This window comes from Festucalex cinctus, chromosome 1, assembly GCF_051991245.1.
Source record: "Festucalex cinctus isolate MCC-2025b chromosome 1, RoL_Fcin_1.0, whole genome shotgun sequence".
Classification (NCBI taxonomy): Eukaryota; Metazoa; Chordata; class Actinopteri; order Syngnathiformes; family Syngnathidae; genus Festucalex; species Festucalex cinctus.
In genome coordinates this window covers 30,202,329-30,216,544 of record NC_135411.1, presented here as the reverse complement: position 1 = coordinate 30,216,544, position 14,216 = coordinate 30,202,329, and the positions used below count along the sequence as shown (strand labels likewise).

Sequence of the window (14,216 nt, the reverse complement as noted above, 5' to 3'; positions counted from 1 at the left end):
ATTAATACAGTAATTATTGATCAAATTACACAACTATTAATACATTGCAATTATTATAAATTAAAATACTCGTGATCATGATTCAGGGATGTGACATCTGACTGCAACAGAAATAACAATAAACTAACAAACATAAAGATACTAGGAAACTAGATACAAACAGTGATGGGACAACGAGTGGCTATGGAAGCTGATTGGCTGACAGAAGAAAGAGTGCTGGCGAGAACGGTGGAAACAAAAACCGAGAAAGGTGCACCTTTTTTAAGGTGTTTTCGGCAAAATTGCCCTAATGATAAGGGGTTTAAATGAATCGTTATTTAAAACCACAAAAATGGCCATCTGTTAGCCAAGCATACTCCTCCAAGTGTACATAGCTTGCCAGGATGATCATTTCGCCACCCATGGGCATGAAATCTATGTTTAGGTTGTTTTTATTGATTGTTTCTGGGAACAGTGTTTTATCCTTTAGTGAGCTCGTCACACGACAGCTTCTTCGGATTTGTACTTCCGCTCCCTCCTGGAGTTTTCCCAAGTCGAAGTTTACAAGCTACAAGCCCAGATGCTTCTCCATGTCCACCTTTAATACATTCTTCTTGATCTAAAAGGAAAGAGCAGCCATCTTAGTGCCACCATTACATCCAGGGTTGTCATCAGAATGAACCAGTCACATTCAAACTCGTATTAAATGGGAGTTACTAGTCCTGCCTCCATGTAACCCTATAAAGCCTGAATCATGAAATATGTGAGAGAACATTCAGATTCTTTGCAAATAGAGTATTTATTGGTCCTTTTTGATCTAACAAACAAATTATTATTATTTTTCTTATTATTATTATTATTATCCACTTCCACATGACTAGATTTGTGTCATATTTGATACTTCCGGCCACAATGCTTGTACATTTTTAAGTGTCAAAAAAATATAATAATAAACAGACATATCAAACATATTAGTATGTCCAAAAAACAGAAAAGACATTTCCCACTAAAGGTATCTCTCCTTTCTCAATTGGGGTGGTCTTGCAAGGTCGCTGGAAAAGCCATCATCTGGGTGGTACTGCCCTCTAATGGATTATCCGTGCAATGCATGTGCCAGATCATATACGTCAGGGTTTTAATGTGGTAAAAATATACTCAGAAAATAGAGGGCTCAAAATGTCTTGTATTTAATGATATGTTTGGCATTATAGTGTTATTAAACGCCTCTGCCCAACCCCAAATAAAGCTCACATGTTCTTGTAGGCTTTTCCTGACTTTTTGGGGGGGGGGGGCATATTTACAATTGCCTGAGATATTTAGTTACTTAGAGTTAGTTACTTACCAACCTTGGACTCACCAGACAATAACACATTTTCCCTCTTGCGAGTTTAGATTTTTTGTTGTTGTTGTTAGGGTCTGACGGTGCATTTCAAAACTGAAATGTGGCCTTTCACCACAAAGATTGTTCTTCTTTCCGGAAGTTCCTCATCTCACCTTTCTGGAGACGGTCATGGGGTAGCTGTCCACAAACACCACGTAGTGAGGGATTTTGAAGTGTGAAATCTAAAAGGAAAGAACCATCAGCCTGCGTAAAGTCCAAAAAGTCGCCACTGTTCGACATCTGTGACGTCACCTGGCCTTTGCAGAAGGTTTTAATCTCGTCCTCCGTGCACGTTTGTCCTTCCTTGAGCCTGATGCAAGCGCACACCTGCTCCCCCAGACGCTCATCTTTCACTCCCACCACCTGGGAGATAACATTGACATTTGCATTTGACTCTTGATAAATGTTTGGCGGGCCGGATAATCAATTCAGGCAAAAGTCGAAGGGTTTGTCCACTCCTTTAGAATTGAACAGTTACCCCGGGTTTTCACCGGATGCGGTTGCGGTGCGGTTGCGGTCCGGCAGCTCCGTCGCCGCCCACTTCCCAACGTGTCTCGCGGGACCGCGCGCGCGCGATCATGTGGCATTTCACAACGACAAACATACAGAAAGTCTGTGCTCAACAGAGAAGCAGAAAGAGAGGTGGACTTCTTTTGATTTAACCTTTTCTTCTTCTTCTGCTATGAGATTCCATGCAGCATCCTTTTTTTGGTTGTCCTTCCGCGTCCGGCTGCCGCTCAGTACGGCAAGCGAGACGGGCACAACAAGCAATCGCGAACATCAAACTCACAATACATTACAGTCCTTATAAAAAGGATGTGCCGTGTCATATATTATTTTGTGGTTTTCCACCTCCAATATAAACCTCTCCTCGTCCATGTTCGCTGGTGTCTAAACCGTGAATGAGCACATGGCCCGGCGACGCCCACGTCACGTTTTGCTGAAAAACTTGCGAAATAGGAGCTGGCGAGTGTTTTATTCTGAAAGGTAACCGGAAATTTATTTTGAAACTGCGTCGGTCTTCCTGTCCCGCTCGATGTGTTTTGTGCTAGCTTGCCATTTGCCTACCGCTGCGGCGTCCGGCAAAAATAGAAAATAGGTCTATCCTTGCGGAAGGCCTGCGGCACGCCGCAGCTGAGACGCAGTTGACACGCAAGGCACCCGCAAGCGGTGTAAACTGCACCATTCGAATGAATGGAATCTAATTGCTTGCGTCGCCGGACCGCACCGCAACCGCACCGCAACCGCACCGCAACCGCATCCGGTGAAAACCCGGGGTTAGCGTTCGTACCTGCACCTCGTGCACTTTGTCATGGGTGTAGAGAAACCTCTCGATCTCGGCGGGGTAGATGTTCTCCCCCCCTCGGATGATCATGTCCTTGATGCGACCCCTGATGGAGCAGTAGCCCAGCGCGTTCAGGCTGGCCACGTCGCTGCCAGCACAAGCAACATGTTCACTACGACGTGCTTAGCGAGGACACTCAAAACTGCACTAACTAATTTGAGGGGAGTAAGAAAGCTAGAATGCCCTCTGTTATGGTAGACTGGCTCCCTCTCGAGGTATGCGCTAGAATCACTATCCAAGCACAGTTCAGTTGTATTTAACTTGAATGTTTTGAAACATTAATTTGGGTAATTTGAATTTCGCTTTCATGTGCAATATATATTTTAAATTGAATCACTATTAAGTAGTTAATTTAACTTTCATGTCTACCGACGCTTCATTTGACAATTTTCAAGCACAATATTGTCATTTTTTCCACATTTTTTCAATAACAATAATACTACTACTACTACTAATAATAATAATAATAATAATAATAATAATGCCCTGCAATTGGCTGGCAACCAGTCCAGGGTGTCCCCCGCCTACTGCCCAGAGCCAGCTGAGATAGGCGCCAGCACCCCCCGCGACCCTTGTGAGGAATAAGCGGTCAAGAAAATGGATGAAATAAAACTCTGTGTTAAATAGAAAACAGAAAATAGAAAACATAATGTTGAATTCAATAATAGACAATCAAAACACAATTATATAACTTGTGGGGTACCCCAGGGATCAATTCTGGGGCCAGTATGTTTTCTATGTGAATGATATTGATAATGATCATAACTATTTTGAAATAGTTCAAATGTATTTTGTTTGCAGACAACGGCACTTTATTTTATGCCGGAGAAAATTATATATATAGGCTATGTTCTTTATTTTGTGTTGATTATGACTATTTAATTTTTTTTATTATTTTTTATTTTTTTGGATCAGGGGCAGATATCACAAGTTTCACTTCTTTCTGTCCCCTTGCATTTCTTTTTTGAAAAACAATTGTTGTTTTTGATCAACGCTAATAGGCTACTATGCCACTAATATTGGTCATGATGGCAGCACTTGGAGAGCTAAGTATCTTTTTTGGTATATGGTGTAAAAGGTTAGTGAACCCCTCCTCTGCAATCATTTTGACGACACCGCCCATGTGTGCGGTATTGACGGCCTCACCCCGTCCTGTACCATCGGTCCGCGCCGAGAACCTGGTGGGTCTTGTCGGGTTCGTCCCAGTACCCGTGCATGACGCAGCTGCCCCGGATCAGCAGCTCTCCCGTGGCCCCCAGCGGGACCGTCTCGCCCGTGTCCGCGTCCACCACCTTGGCCTGCCGGGAAGGGTGAGAAATGAGTTAAACTCAAGGCTCTCCCTCAAAAATCAGACACCATTGTGTTTTGTAATTGTCGATTTCAAAACTCAAATGTGGCTCAACAGTTTGCCCATCAGGACATGCAGTTACTAGTTAAAGTAAAAGTCCCTACCTCGACGTGGTGCATGACACAGCCGACTGTGTGGAGCTTGAGGTCGTCGTTGTCGAGCGGGAAACCCAAGAAGGTGATGGGGCTGTTCTCCGTGGTGCCGTAGCCGACCTGATCAACACACCACATTCCTCTCGTGATATCCTCAGAGCCTTCAGTTGTATCTAATAATGTGGCTCACCATGATATCCTTCATGTTCAGCTTTGCCCTCACTTTGACCAAAAGCTCTGGGGGGCACGGGGACGCCCCCATGATGCCTAAAGAATTACATTCAATACATTCAATTCATCCAAATATTAAGACTTTGAAAAAAAATATTATGAATTGAAACTTGCAGCCAGTGGCCTTGGGTTGTCTTACCACCTTCCATTGAGGACAAATCGTACTTTTCCAGATCTGGGAGGCCCAGCAGGTCTGTGTACATGGTGGGAGTGCCATAGAAGAAATTGCACCTTCAATGCAAGTCACGAGTTAACATAATAAGCAAATTCACATAATGTACTCACTGAACGCAGCATTCGTTGTACATTGTACTTGTGATGAGTCTCTTGTGAAGTTAGTGCGAACAATTTCACGACTGAATACTGTTGTTAATGTAACAAATGCATTCCCAATTGTGTACAGGCTTGACCATGATTTGCTGTTGTTGGTTTATGACCCTCCCTTTTTCAGTGCTTTGTCGCCATCTAGGGGCAAGTAGATGCAATTCTTAAAAATCGCTTTTTGAAGGCGGAAGGGGATATTATATGCGGGTTTTTGCTAGTAAAGACAGAAAACCACATTCCTGCGAATAGCTCACTATATACATATATTTTAAATATACAAAATACTTTATTTTTAAATTTAAATATTTCAGTAACTTTATTTAGGTACCTAAGAAAGGCAACAGTTCTTAAAAAAAAAATGGCTGTAAAATTTATTATATTTACACTCTATTATTCAATTCCAGTTTGATGTATTCTTAAGTATTTTATCGTTTCTATTTGTATAATTTCAAATATGTACATTTTATTTTTAGATAATTTTTGATGCATAAAATTGTTATTTTTTTAACATTGCTTCTCATTTATGTATTTCAAATATTTATTTGATTATTTAGTTTGCTTTAAGAAAAATACTGGGGTCTTATTTGATATATTCTTGCATAAAAAAATCACAATAATTTAATTTATTAGTTTTACATGATTGTTAATATACTTGATACTTATACTTCTTAAAGTCTTAAAATAATGTTGTCAAGATGGTGTGATGCAGTTGTCCGTCCCCTGCAAAGCACAATACTAAACAAACATATTATTAGATGAGTAAGAGTGTAAGACAAATAGTAGCTGTTACTTTTCCTCGTGAATGGCCTCCAGGTTGGCTTGGTTGTCGTAGGCGGTGGAGGGAAAGACCAGCGTGGTGCCATACAGGGCCATGCAGATGCCTCCCACGACTGTACCAAAGCAGTGGAACATGGGCATAGGCATACACACCCGCACCTGAGGCTGATGGGGAAAAATCCAACGGGTTGATGCAATGCTGCATCATTTTACTGTGGCACCTTGATGTCACAGTTACTCAGTAAGAGACAGTTATAATAGTCTTTCTTCTCGGAGGATAAAGAATAGATGCATATAAGCACTGTTTAATTTTATCTATGCGTGTTGCACCATCATTTGTGTTCTTCAGATCAAACACCTCACAAGTCAAAGGGAAAAAATAACTAAACCTTTCAGATCTCCACAAACTCACTTATCTCAATGCACCGCTGCATATGAACAAGTTGCACTTACCCTCCAGTCGTAACCCGCTCTGAGTCCCACAAAGTAGCCGTTGTTGACCACGTTGTGGTGGGACAGCGTGACTCCCTTGGGGTTGCCAGTGGTGCCCTGAAAGAAAGGGGGACGCGTGGTGATGTCACAAGAGGTCACGACCCCCAAAGCGCAGGGCTGCCGGTCTCACGGAGGTGAACTGAATGTTGATGGCGTCGTCGCACGACAGCTTGCCGTGAAGTTCGCTCAGCTGGTGCCGGTGACGACTCTCCGCCGCTTGGAAAACGTCGTCCACATGCAGCATGCCCGCCTCTCGCTTGTCCGTCACGATCACCATGCGCAGGTCTGGCAACCTTAAGGGACACGCATATTAAGGACCCCGGGTCAATATGCACCATCGTGATTTTTTTGAAACAAGAAATATATTATTTTGTTGTCTCTGTGGAACCTGGGACTGCGGATGTCTCCCGGCGGCGACGTGTTGATCTCCGGGCAGATCTGCCGCAACATCTCGCAGAACTTTTGTGTCTTAAAGCTGCTGGGACAAACAACCGCTTTGCACTGCACCTGTACAAGAACAAGCACCATGTGAATTACTTACAAATTCAAATACTTACAAAAATGATGAATTGCACTGCAGAAAAAAACAAAACAAAAAAACAACAGCGACAACAACCTTTCTGAGTGTGAACTCCAATTCCTTGAGCTGATAAGCCGGGTTTAAGGACACCTGCCAGCGACAAAAAGTTACAGTATGTTACACAGGCCACAACATTTGGGACACCTGCACTATGTACAGTATATGCAACTACTAACACTAAAATAGTCATGTTGGAGCTCATAATTCATTTTAATATATTTTTTCTATTATTATTTTTTCTATAATTATTATTATTTTTATTGTTGTGTATTCAGTAAATATATTCATTAAGTACGCTCAGGTATGACCAATCACAGCTCAGCTTGCCACCGTCAAATATCAAACACAGAAAACAGGTGAGCTTTGATTGGTTGTTACCAGAGCTCCCTTAGCTACTGTGATGTCATTTTCAGTTGACAGCAAGTGGCAAAATGGCCACACCCCCGAAATGGATCAAATTAGCAGTTAGATTTTGCTGCTTAACTCATATTCCACAATACCGTGTTTAGAATAGCAGTGCTACATAGAACATATTATTGTACAGAATATTTTTGACTTGACTTCTCCTTTAACCTCCTTGGCAGAGGTAACACATACAAAGATTTCAAAGTCATGTCATGTACAGTACAAACTGCATCCGTTGAGACTGACCTGAATGATTCCCGCCTTGGCTGAGGCAAACTGGAAGAGGATCCACTCATACATGTTGGGTCCCCAAATCCCTAGACGGTCCCCTCGCTGCAGGCCTAGAGCCAGGAGTCCCGCCGACACCTGGTCCACCTGCACAACATCACGTATGAATACCACTGGAACTACGCCTGAGAACCACCAAATTGAGTATAAATAACATTAATAACCTTTAAAATGTGAAATACAAAACAAACGTGAAGTATGGCATTTGCAGCTTTACATACAGCATATTTAAATAAAACAATATGCGTACTACATATTTTTACTGTATTCATGTACAGTATACAGTACAGTAAAAAAAAAAAAAAAAAAAAAGTAGCCCTAAAGTTTTGTTGTATTTAACTTTTTTTTTTTTTTTTAAGTGGACCCCCCCCCCCCAAAAAAAATAAATAAATAAATAAACAAAAAATAAAAATAAATAAATAAATGCATGGATTCACTTTTTACAAATCTTGTATTTTTCATGTTGGTTACCATAGCCAAGTGCTTCTCAATTATATTCTGTTACCACCCCCCACCACCGGAAGAGGAAATTATTTAGCACCTAAATCCCCCCAACTCTACGCCGTGACTGTAAATAGTGTCATTTGTCTATAAAATTGTTGCAAGTATATCTCTACAGAGGAGGTAATACTCGAGAGTGCCACTGCCACCTATTGTAGAGGATGTGCAATTACACTTTAATCAAGTGCAGCAAAAAACAACAAAAAAAAGCTGTTCCCAGGCGTCGTTCCCACTATTTGAGAAGGACTTCCATAGCCACATCATCACGTTTGCGTTCCCTTGCAGACGTACGTCCTGCTGAAAGCACTCGAAGGTTTTCCTGACGCCGTCCTGCAGGAAGACGACAGCTTCGCGCTGGGGCCAGCGTTGGGCGGCGACCTCCAGGATCTGACCTATCGTCGCGGACAGCAGCGAGACGGTGGACGTGCCGTGGACGTAGCTGCTGCTCAGGGACGGTCGGCATGGAGGATGGTCCACGTGTAGCCACCTGTGCACGTCAAACAAATCTGGTTTCAGCAGGTTTTGAGTTTCTGAACATGGATTCCCCAAACCCTGCCAATATCACGTCACCATTATAGTCACCATCTATATTGCACGGAAATTCTACAGCGCACAGCTGTAGCAAAAATGTAAAACTGTAAATAAAACATATACTTACGAGAAGTGAATTATTTGCTAGTCTTAAGTTTTGTTCTGACCAACCAGAGGAAAGAAAAATACTGACGTCATCGTGGGCCAGCACTCTGGCCCTGAGTAAGAATTTGAAATCTGATTGGTTGAGGAGAAAGTCCCATTGCGAGTATAGTTGGAGTTAAAATCGCCTAATGCTAAAGTTGCAAAAGCTCTGGTCAAATTTGACTACCATCGGGTGAAAGAAAAAAAAAAGAAATCTGACATCCACATAAAAGCAGTGCAGCCAAGAGAAATACTGATAAGAGAAATAGACTTTTGGCAATAAATGAATACAATTTCATGGAATAAATATTAGAACTAAGGCTATAAATGTAGATTTAGGGCTTCCGATTAAACTTACCGACCCCACTGGAGCCAGCTTGACCTCCACGTCGCGATCCGTTCAAATCCACATGCAAATCTGACACTCGGAGCACACCGCAACAAACAAACAAGTGATGACATAATTCCAGATGAAGCCAAATGAAGCTACTGACGGTCAGACAAACGTCACGCCCGTCTGAACGCCAGGAAAAACACGAGTGGATGCTTTGTCAACTTACTAAGAAGAATTAATCAGCAAGTGTGAAAATTTTAACCATTAACAGAGTGGCAGAGTTGACCTCTGGAGTCTGGACCGCTTGCCACATATCCAAAGTGTAGACGTGAGTTTCAATAAAAAAAAAAAAAAAAACAGGTTGAAGAAGCTTGTAAAAAAAGAGACACCATAAATACATCAAGCATGATTAGATCATGTACTACCTCAATAATCCTCAAGGGGCAATATCATCATAATTTTGATACTTTTTTTATTAGACAAAAATCCAGCTTCATTCTCATAGCACTACGTCTATGTTTGTGTTCTTCTCAACGTCCAGTAGTGACTGAAACTACTGATGATGTCATCACCAAGCGACAAAGCTGAAAGGGTAGTAAAATGAGAACAGAATAAAAACAAGGCCTACGGGTTCAAATAGTTATTGTTGAATAATAATAATAATAACAACATGTGGTCATTAAGTGGGTTTGTCTCCCATGTGTGCGTTCATGGAGTTGATGTGTTGCAGCAGTCGGTCGCAGCGTTGACAAGTGCGATGTTTGTCCCTCACAGCTTCCACTTCTTTCTTAAGAAGATCTGGATGGACCGAGCTGCCAGACTTCAGCACCTCTGCAAACAAACGCGCATCGTCAACTCAATCACAATGATAAAATATTACAACATTATATTACTCTTATTCATAATTGTATGTGCTTGTCTTCCGGCTTGTCATATCAAATCAAATTCAATTGTCTAGTGATTGTATATTGTTGTTGCTGTTATTTCCAATTTTCAGCTCCATGTTTAAAATGAATAATAATGTAATTTGACTCATTTCATTTAGTTGAGTACTCAAATTGCTGATGTCTTTCCAACATTATTATTATTATTATTATTATGATCCATTAAAGCTACTAATGTACTGCTTTACACAATTACTACATTTGAATTTCTTATGTTTTTTATTCTGAATATAATTAAATAGGAATACAATAATAGTAATGCTTCTCATTATTATTATTATTATTATTATTATTATTATTATTATTATTATTAATATAAGAGATATGCACTTGGGATAAGTCCTTTTTGGGGCCACAGAGGCAGCGATAGTTGAAAAATATTTTTTAAACAAAACAGTTGTGCATATTCCTCCTCACCAAGCACTTGGTCTTGCACGGAGCTGTCGGGATCATCCAAGTGCAGGAGGAGCTGCTGGAAAAGGAACTGCAGGTGCGAGGCGCACAGTTGCGCGTTGTAGTTGACCCCCAGACTGGACAACCACAGGCCGAGAGCCTGGAGGGCCTCGTGACGTACGTCCTTGCTGTTGTCGTCCAGGCGCTTCACCAGCTCTGCGTCGGGAAAGCACAGGTGGCAAGTACTTGATTACAAGTACTGGTACTCGTATGAAAGTAAATGAACTCATTTAAATCCTGCATAAGGATACAAAATTCTTTAACTTCCAATGCGAATTAAATTCTCATTAAAAGGTACAGTGCTGGAAAGTTTACAGAAAGTTGATGAAAACTTTTGTAATTCCATTCCAGTCCTGTATGTAAAGGTAAATTTAACAAGACACACAAATAAAAAGTCATTTCCCGCCACTTCTATGCAATACCGTTGTGTTAACTTAAAAATAAATAAATAATTCTAATACCACATGGCGTTATTATTTAGGAAGATTGGCCAAAACAGAAGAAGCATAAAATAAGAGACAGTTTGTGGACATTTTCAGAGGCTACAGGTGATGATCGGACCCCATCCAGTGACTAGACCTGCGCATTTCAGCAACAGAGACTCTCCACTCTTTGCTTTCTAGCCACAGGCACATCCCAAGTTGTGAATATAAGAGTGGTGATAGTGTGCATGCTGATGTTGTTCGGACGTACCAGGGTAGATCTTGTTGAGGGATTCTTCGCGCAGACTGGATCCTACCAGTTTGAGGATGGTGGACAGCGAGCGACAGGCCAACAGTCGGCCCATCGGAGAGTCCTCGTCCAGGGACGACAACACCTGAGGTGACAGCTTCTCCTCCATACACAGCAGCTGAAAACAACACCACATGTAGCAATTCTTGAAAATATACAGGATACTACATTTGGACCCTAATGGAGTTAGGGCCATTATACTAAAGAAAGGTCGGGACCTTTGCTAGAGGTAAGGTGCTTTTTAGAGGGCAGAGCTGTATTTTTTTTTTTTTTAATGAATACTTAACTCATTCACTCCCAGTCATTTTCACTGAAGCAACCTCTTTTGCTCCCAACTGTTTTATTGGATCTTGACTGAGTTTGCAAGGCCCACAGAATATTGTGTTCTTCTGTTGCTATAAAAACTTGTAACATACCAAAAGAAAGATTAGAGTCTGTTCTTTCATCAGGAAATCTGTTTCATTTTTGCAGCAATTAGCATTAGAATATATCTAAGTTTCATCATGATTCACAAATCTGTTGAAAACAGTGGGAAAATAGCTTGTTTCAACATGGCCCTGGTTGATCTCTTATGCTCTGCTGCCACCTGCTAGCCGTTTTTGTAATAACTACCATTGCTTCAAGCATTCTCTTCAGTTCAGAGGCTGCATCAAAGCCTTCTGTATGTTCTAGCATAAAAGAAAACATAAACAAATCATATAAATATGTCTTTAGGAGCATGGTAATATGTAAAATAGAACGTATTTATACGTTTTTGGGAGCAAATGGGTTAATCATATATTTACTCATTTGCAGAGAGTGATGTGTGATTATTGGAAGTAAGGTTTTAACAGAAAAACCTGATTGGAAGAATTAACTTTTCATTGTAATATAAACAACTGCAGAATACTTGGTGTTTATTAAATAGGCCTTTATTTGTAAAGAATACTTTTTTATATATGTACATATGTGATAATATTTTTGAAAGTGTTTGAAATGAGATATTTATTGGAGAGAACAAATATTGTAACTTTTTTTCTTCAATTTATTAAAGGTATGTTAAGGCAAGAAGAGGCCTATTTGTATGAAAGACTTTTTTTGTAATTGACATTTCTATTTGTTTTACTTTTTGTATGAAAAGGATACCAGCAGTTATTCTAATCGAGGCAAGGTGTTTTTTTTTTAAATTATTATTATTTTTTTAATTATTTTTTATTATTATTATTTCTTTTTTATATGAGGTGCTTTCATTGGGGGTGGGAGAATGATTTGATAATATTGCACTCATCTGCAGAGTAGTGTTTATTATGGGTAAAGAATTAGATATGAGGCCTTTATTTGTACAACTAATATTTACTGTACATGAACAATTAATAGCACATTTTTTTTAACCTGCAGATAGAACTAGGTGTTTATAGGAGGCAAGGTGCTTATTCAAGAGACCCATTTGTACAAATTACTTTTTGCATTTTTTGATATTTCATTCATTTAAGTGCAGCAAGTGCCAGAGAGTTAATAATAGGTAAAACATTTAATTGATATGAGGCCTTTATTTGCACAAATGACAACATTGTTTCCTCAAAAGCAAAGAATAAGGCCGTATTATACTGCAGTGAATTAAAGTGAATTACTGTGTCATGTTTCAGTTTGAACATGTAGTGATGGACTTCATTTCTTGACAATTTTTAGGTAAAATAATTTCTAAGAATGACCCCCTTGATGTACAATAGTTGATTGATACTGTAGCTTGAGAGAAAGCCAAGACACAAGTTGGCAAGAAAAAAAAGTGGCGCTGCATGACATCAGTGAGCACAAGAAGGCACCGGAGCTGTTAATTGTTCTGCACAGGAAGAAACGATATGAAAGGAGCGCCTTAACGCCCACGTCGTCCATCCAGCTGTCTGCCCGGGACGTGTGAACGGGACGGGGCGTGTGAGGTGCTTTGGTCACGCTACACGTGTGAGGGCAGACAGATGTGCGTGTGTGTGTGTATAAAGTAAAGCCCATCTGGAAAGTCCTCACACTCACACAGTGAATGGCTAAGAATCTTCTGCTAACAACCCAGGCTAAACTTAAGATTCTCCCTGATGCACAAAAATCTTCAAATAGTCTAGATGATCCTATACTGTATAGTTACCACATCAGCCAATCGTTTTAGAGCACTGCTCAGGCACACCAGTAATTACATCATTCTGTCACAGAATGACAACGTAGCGGACCAAAATCAGCTCGTGGTTGATATAGGGAGTGACTGCAAACACATCCCAAGAGTTGATCAGGAGTGTGTTTTAGCAGGTGTGCGTGTGTGTGTACCTGTTGTGGCGTGATGCCACCTCCGTGCAGCAGTGCCAGCAGACAGCTGAGGGCGGCGGTCCGCTGGGCGGCGGAAGTGCGGCCAGCTTGCCACACCAGGTTAGGAAGCAGCACGTCACTAAGGAACTTCTTAGACTCTTTTCGAAAAAGTCTGGAAGAAAGATGATTTTTTATTTTTTTTTACAGCTGTGTTGGAATTCAGAAATGGAAAAAATAAAATGAAAATTCCCACCACCTTATTTCTCATCTATGTCTCAATATACAACCAGATTTACACATAGAATGTAACGTAGATGTAAGGAAAATTGTATCGCAAATGACCTTCAAGAAAAATGTCCGTACGACATAGCACTTCCGAAATCCTGCAAAATGTGTGCATGAGAGCCGTAACAGAGGATCCAGCCTTTGCTTTTCACACAAAACCCAGAAATAGAACAGCTGTCTTCATTTTGTGTTAATTAGAGGCAGATGTTAATTTTTTTTTGCCATTCTTTCTGCCACCTTTCTTTTCCTTTTTAACTCATTTGCTCCCAATAACGTGTAAATACGTTATTTTTTTTAAAATGTTTTAAGTGTACCAAAGACGTATTTATACAATTTTTTTTTGTTTTTTTATGCTAGAGCATACAGAAGACTTTGATGCAGCCTCTCAACTGCAAAGAACGGTTGCAAAAATGGTAGTTATTACACAAACGGCCAGCAAGTGTCAGCAGAGCAAAGGAGATCAACCAGGGCCATGTAGAAAAAAAGCTCAATTACTTAGAATTTTAAAGAGATTTGTGAAAACTGATGAAACTTAGCTCTCTTCTAATGCTAATTGCTGCAAAACGGAAACAGATAGAAACATACTTTTTTTTCCTGATGAAGGAAGAGAATTTAATCTTTCTTTTGATAGGTTCCATGCTTTTAATGCAATTGAACACAATATTCTGTGGGCCTTGCAAAATCAGTCAAAATTCCATAAAACAGCCGGCAGCGAACGGGATTGCTTCTGTGAAAATTGCTGGGAGTGAATGAGTTAATAAATAAATAAATAAATAAAT

At 40.4% G+C, this 14,216-nt stretch overlaps 2 protein-coding genes across 5 annotated transcripts in view; both read right to left on the bottom strand.

The window, feature by feature from the left end:
* Nucleotides 1–415: 415 nt before the first annotated feature.
* Nucleotides 416–8,962, bottom strand: LOC144022470 (medium-chain acyl-CoA ligase ACSF2, mitochondrial-like). Of its 4 annotated transcripts, none has more exons than XM_077527417.1 (16): nt 8,777–8,962; nt 8,035–8,230; nt 7,201–7,329; nt 6,586–6,639; nt 6,358–6,476; nt 6,100–6,262; nt 5,931–6,026; nt 5,491–5,642; nt 4,516–4,607; nt 4,336–4,412; nt 4,158–4,265; nt 3,852–4,003; nt 2,652–2,751; nt 1,613–1,723; nt 1,474–1,542; nt 416–598 (listed from the first exon to the last, which is right to left on the bottom strand). In XM_077527417.1, exons 1-16 carry the CDS (start codon nt 8,878–8,880, stop codon nt 548–550), a joined length of 1,773 nt encoding a protein of 590 aa, XP_077383543.1. In that variant the 5' UTR covers nt 8,881–8,962; the 3' UTR covers nt 416–547. The 4 variants fall into 4 exon arrangements, 2 of the variants coding, with proteins under 2 accessions (XP_077383543.1, XP_077383470.1); XM_077527344.1 differs by having other exon boundaries at nt 2,652–2,793; nt 8,777–8,961; XR_013284369.1 differs by lacking the exon at nt 416–598 and having other exon boundaries at nt 1,506–1,542; nt 2,652–2,793; nt 4,516–4,569.
* Nucleotides 8,963–9,206: 244 nt separating this feature from the next.
* The window catches only part of dnaaf5 (dynein axonemal assembly factor 5), a 33,115-nt gene continuing 28,105 nt past the window's right edge, over nt 9,207–14,216 (bottom strand). Inside the window, exons 10-13 of the mRNA XM_077528355.1 lie at nt 13,174–13,324; nt 10,843–10,999; nt 10,114–10,305; nt 9,207–9,583 (exon numbers count right to left, since the gene is read on the bottom strand). Coding sequence (XP_077384481.1) covers nt 9,432–9,583; nt 10,114–10,305; nt 10,843–10,999; nt 13,174–13,324 — 652 coding nt within the window. The 3' untranslated portion in view covers nt 9,207–9,431. The remainder of the gene's footprint in view (nt 9,584–10,113; nt 10,306–10,842; nt 11,000–13,173; nt 13,325–14,216) is intronic.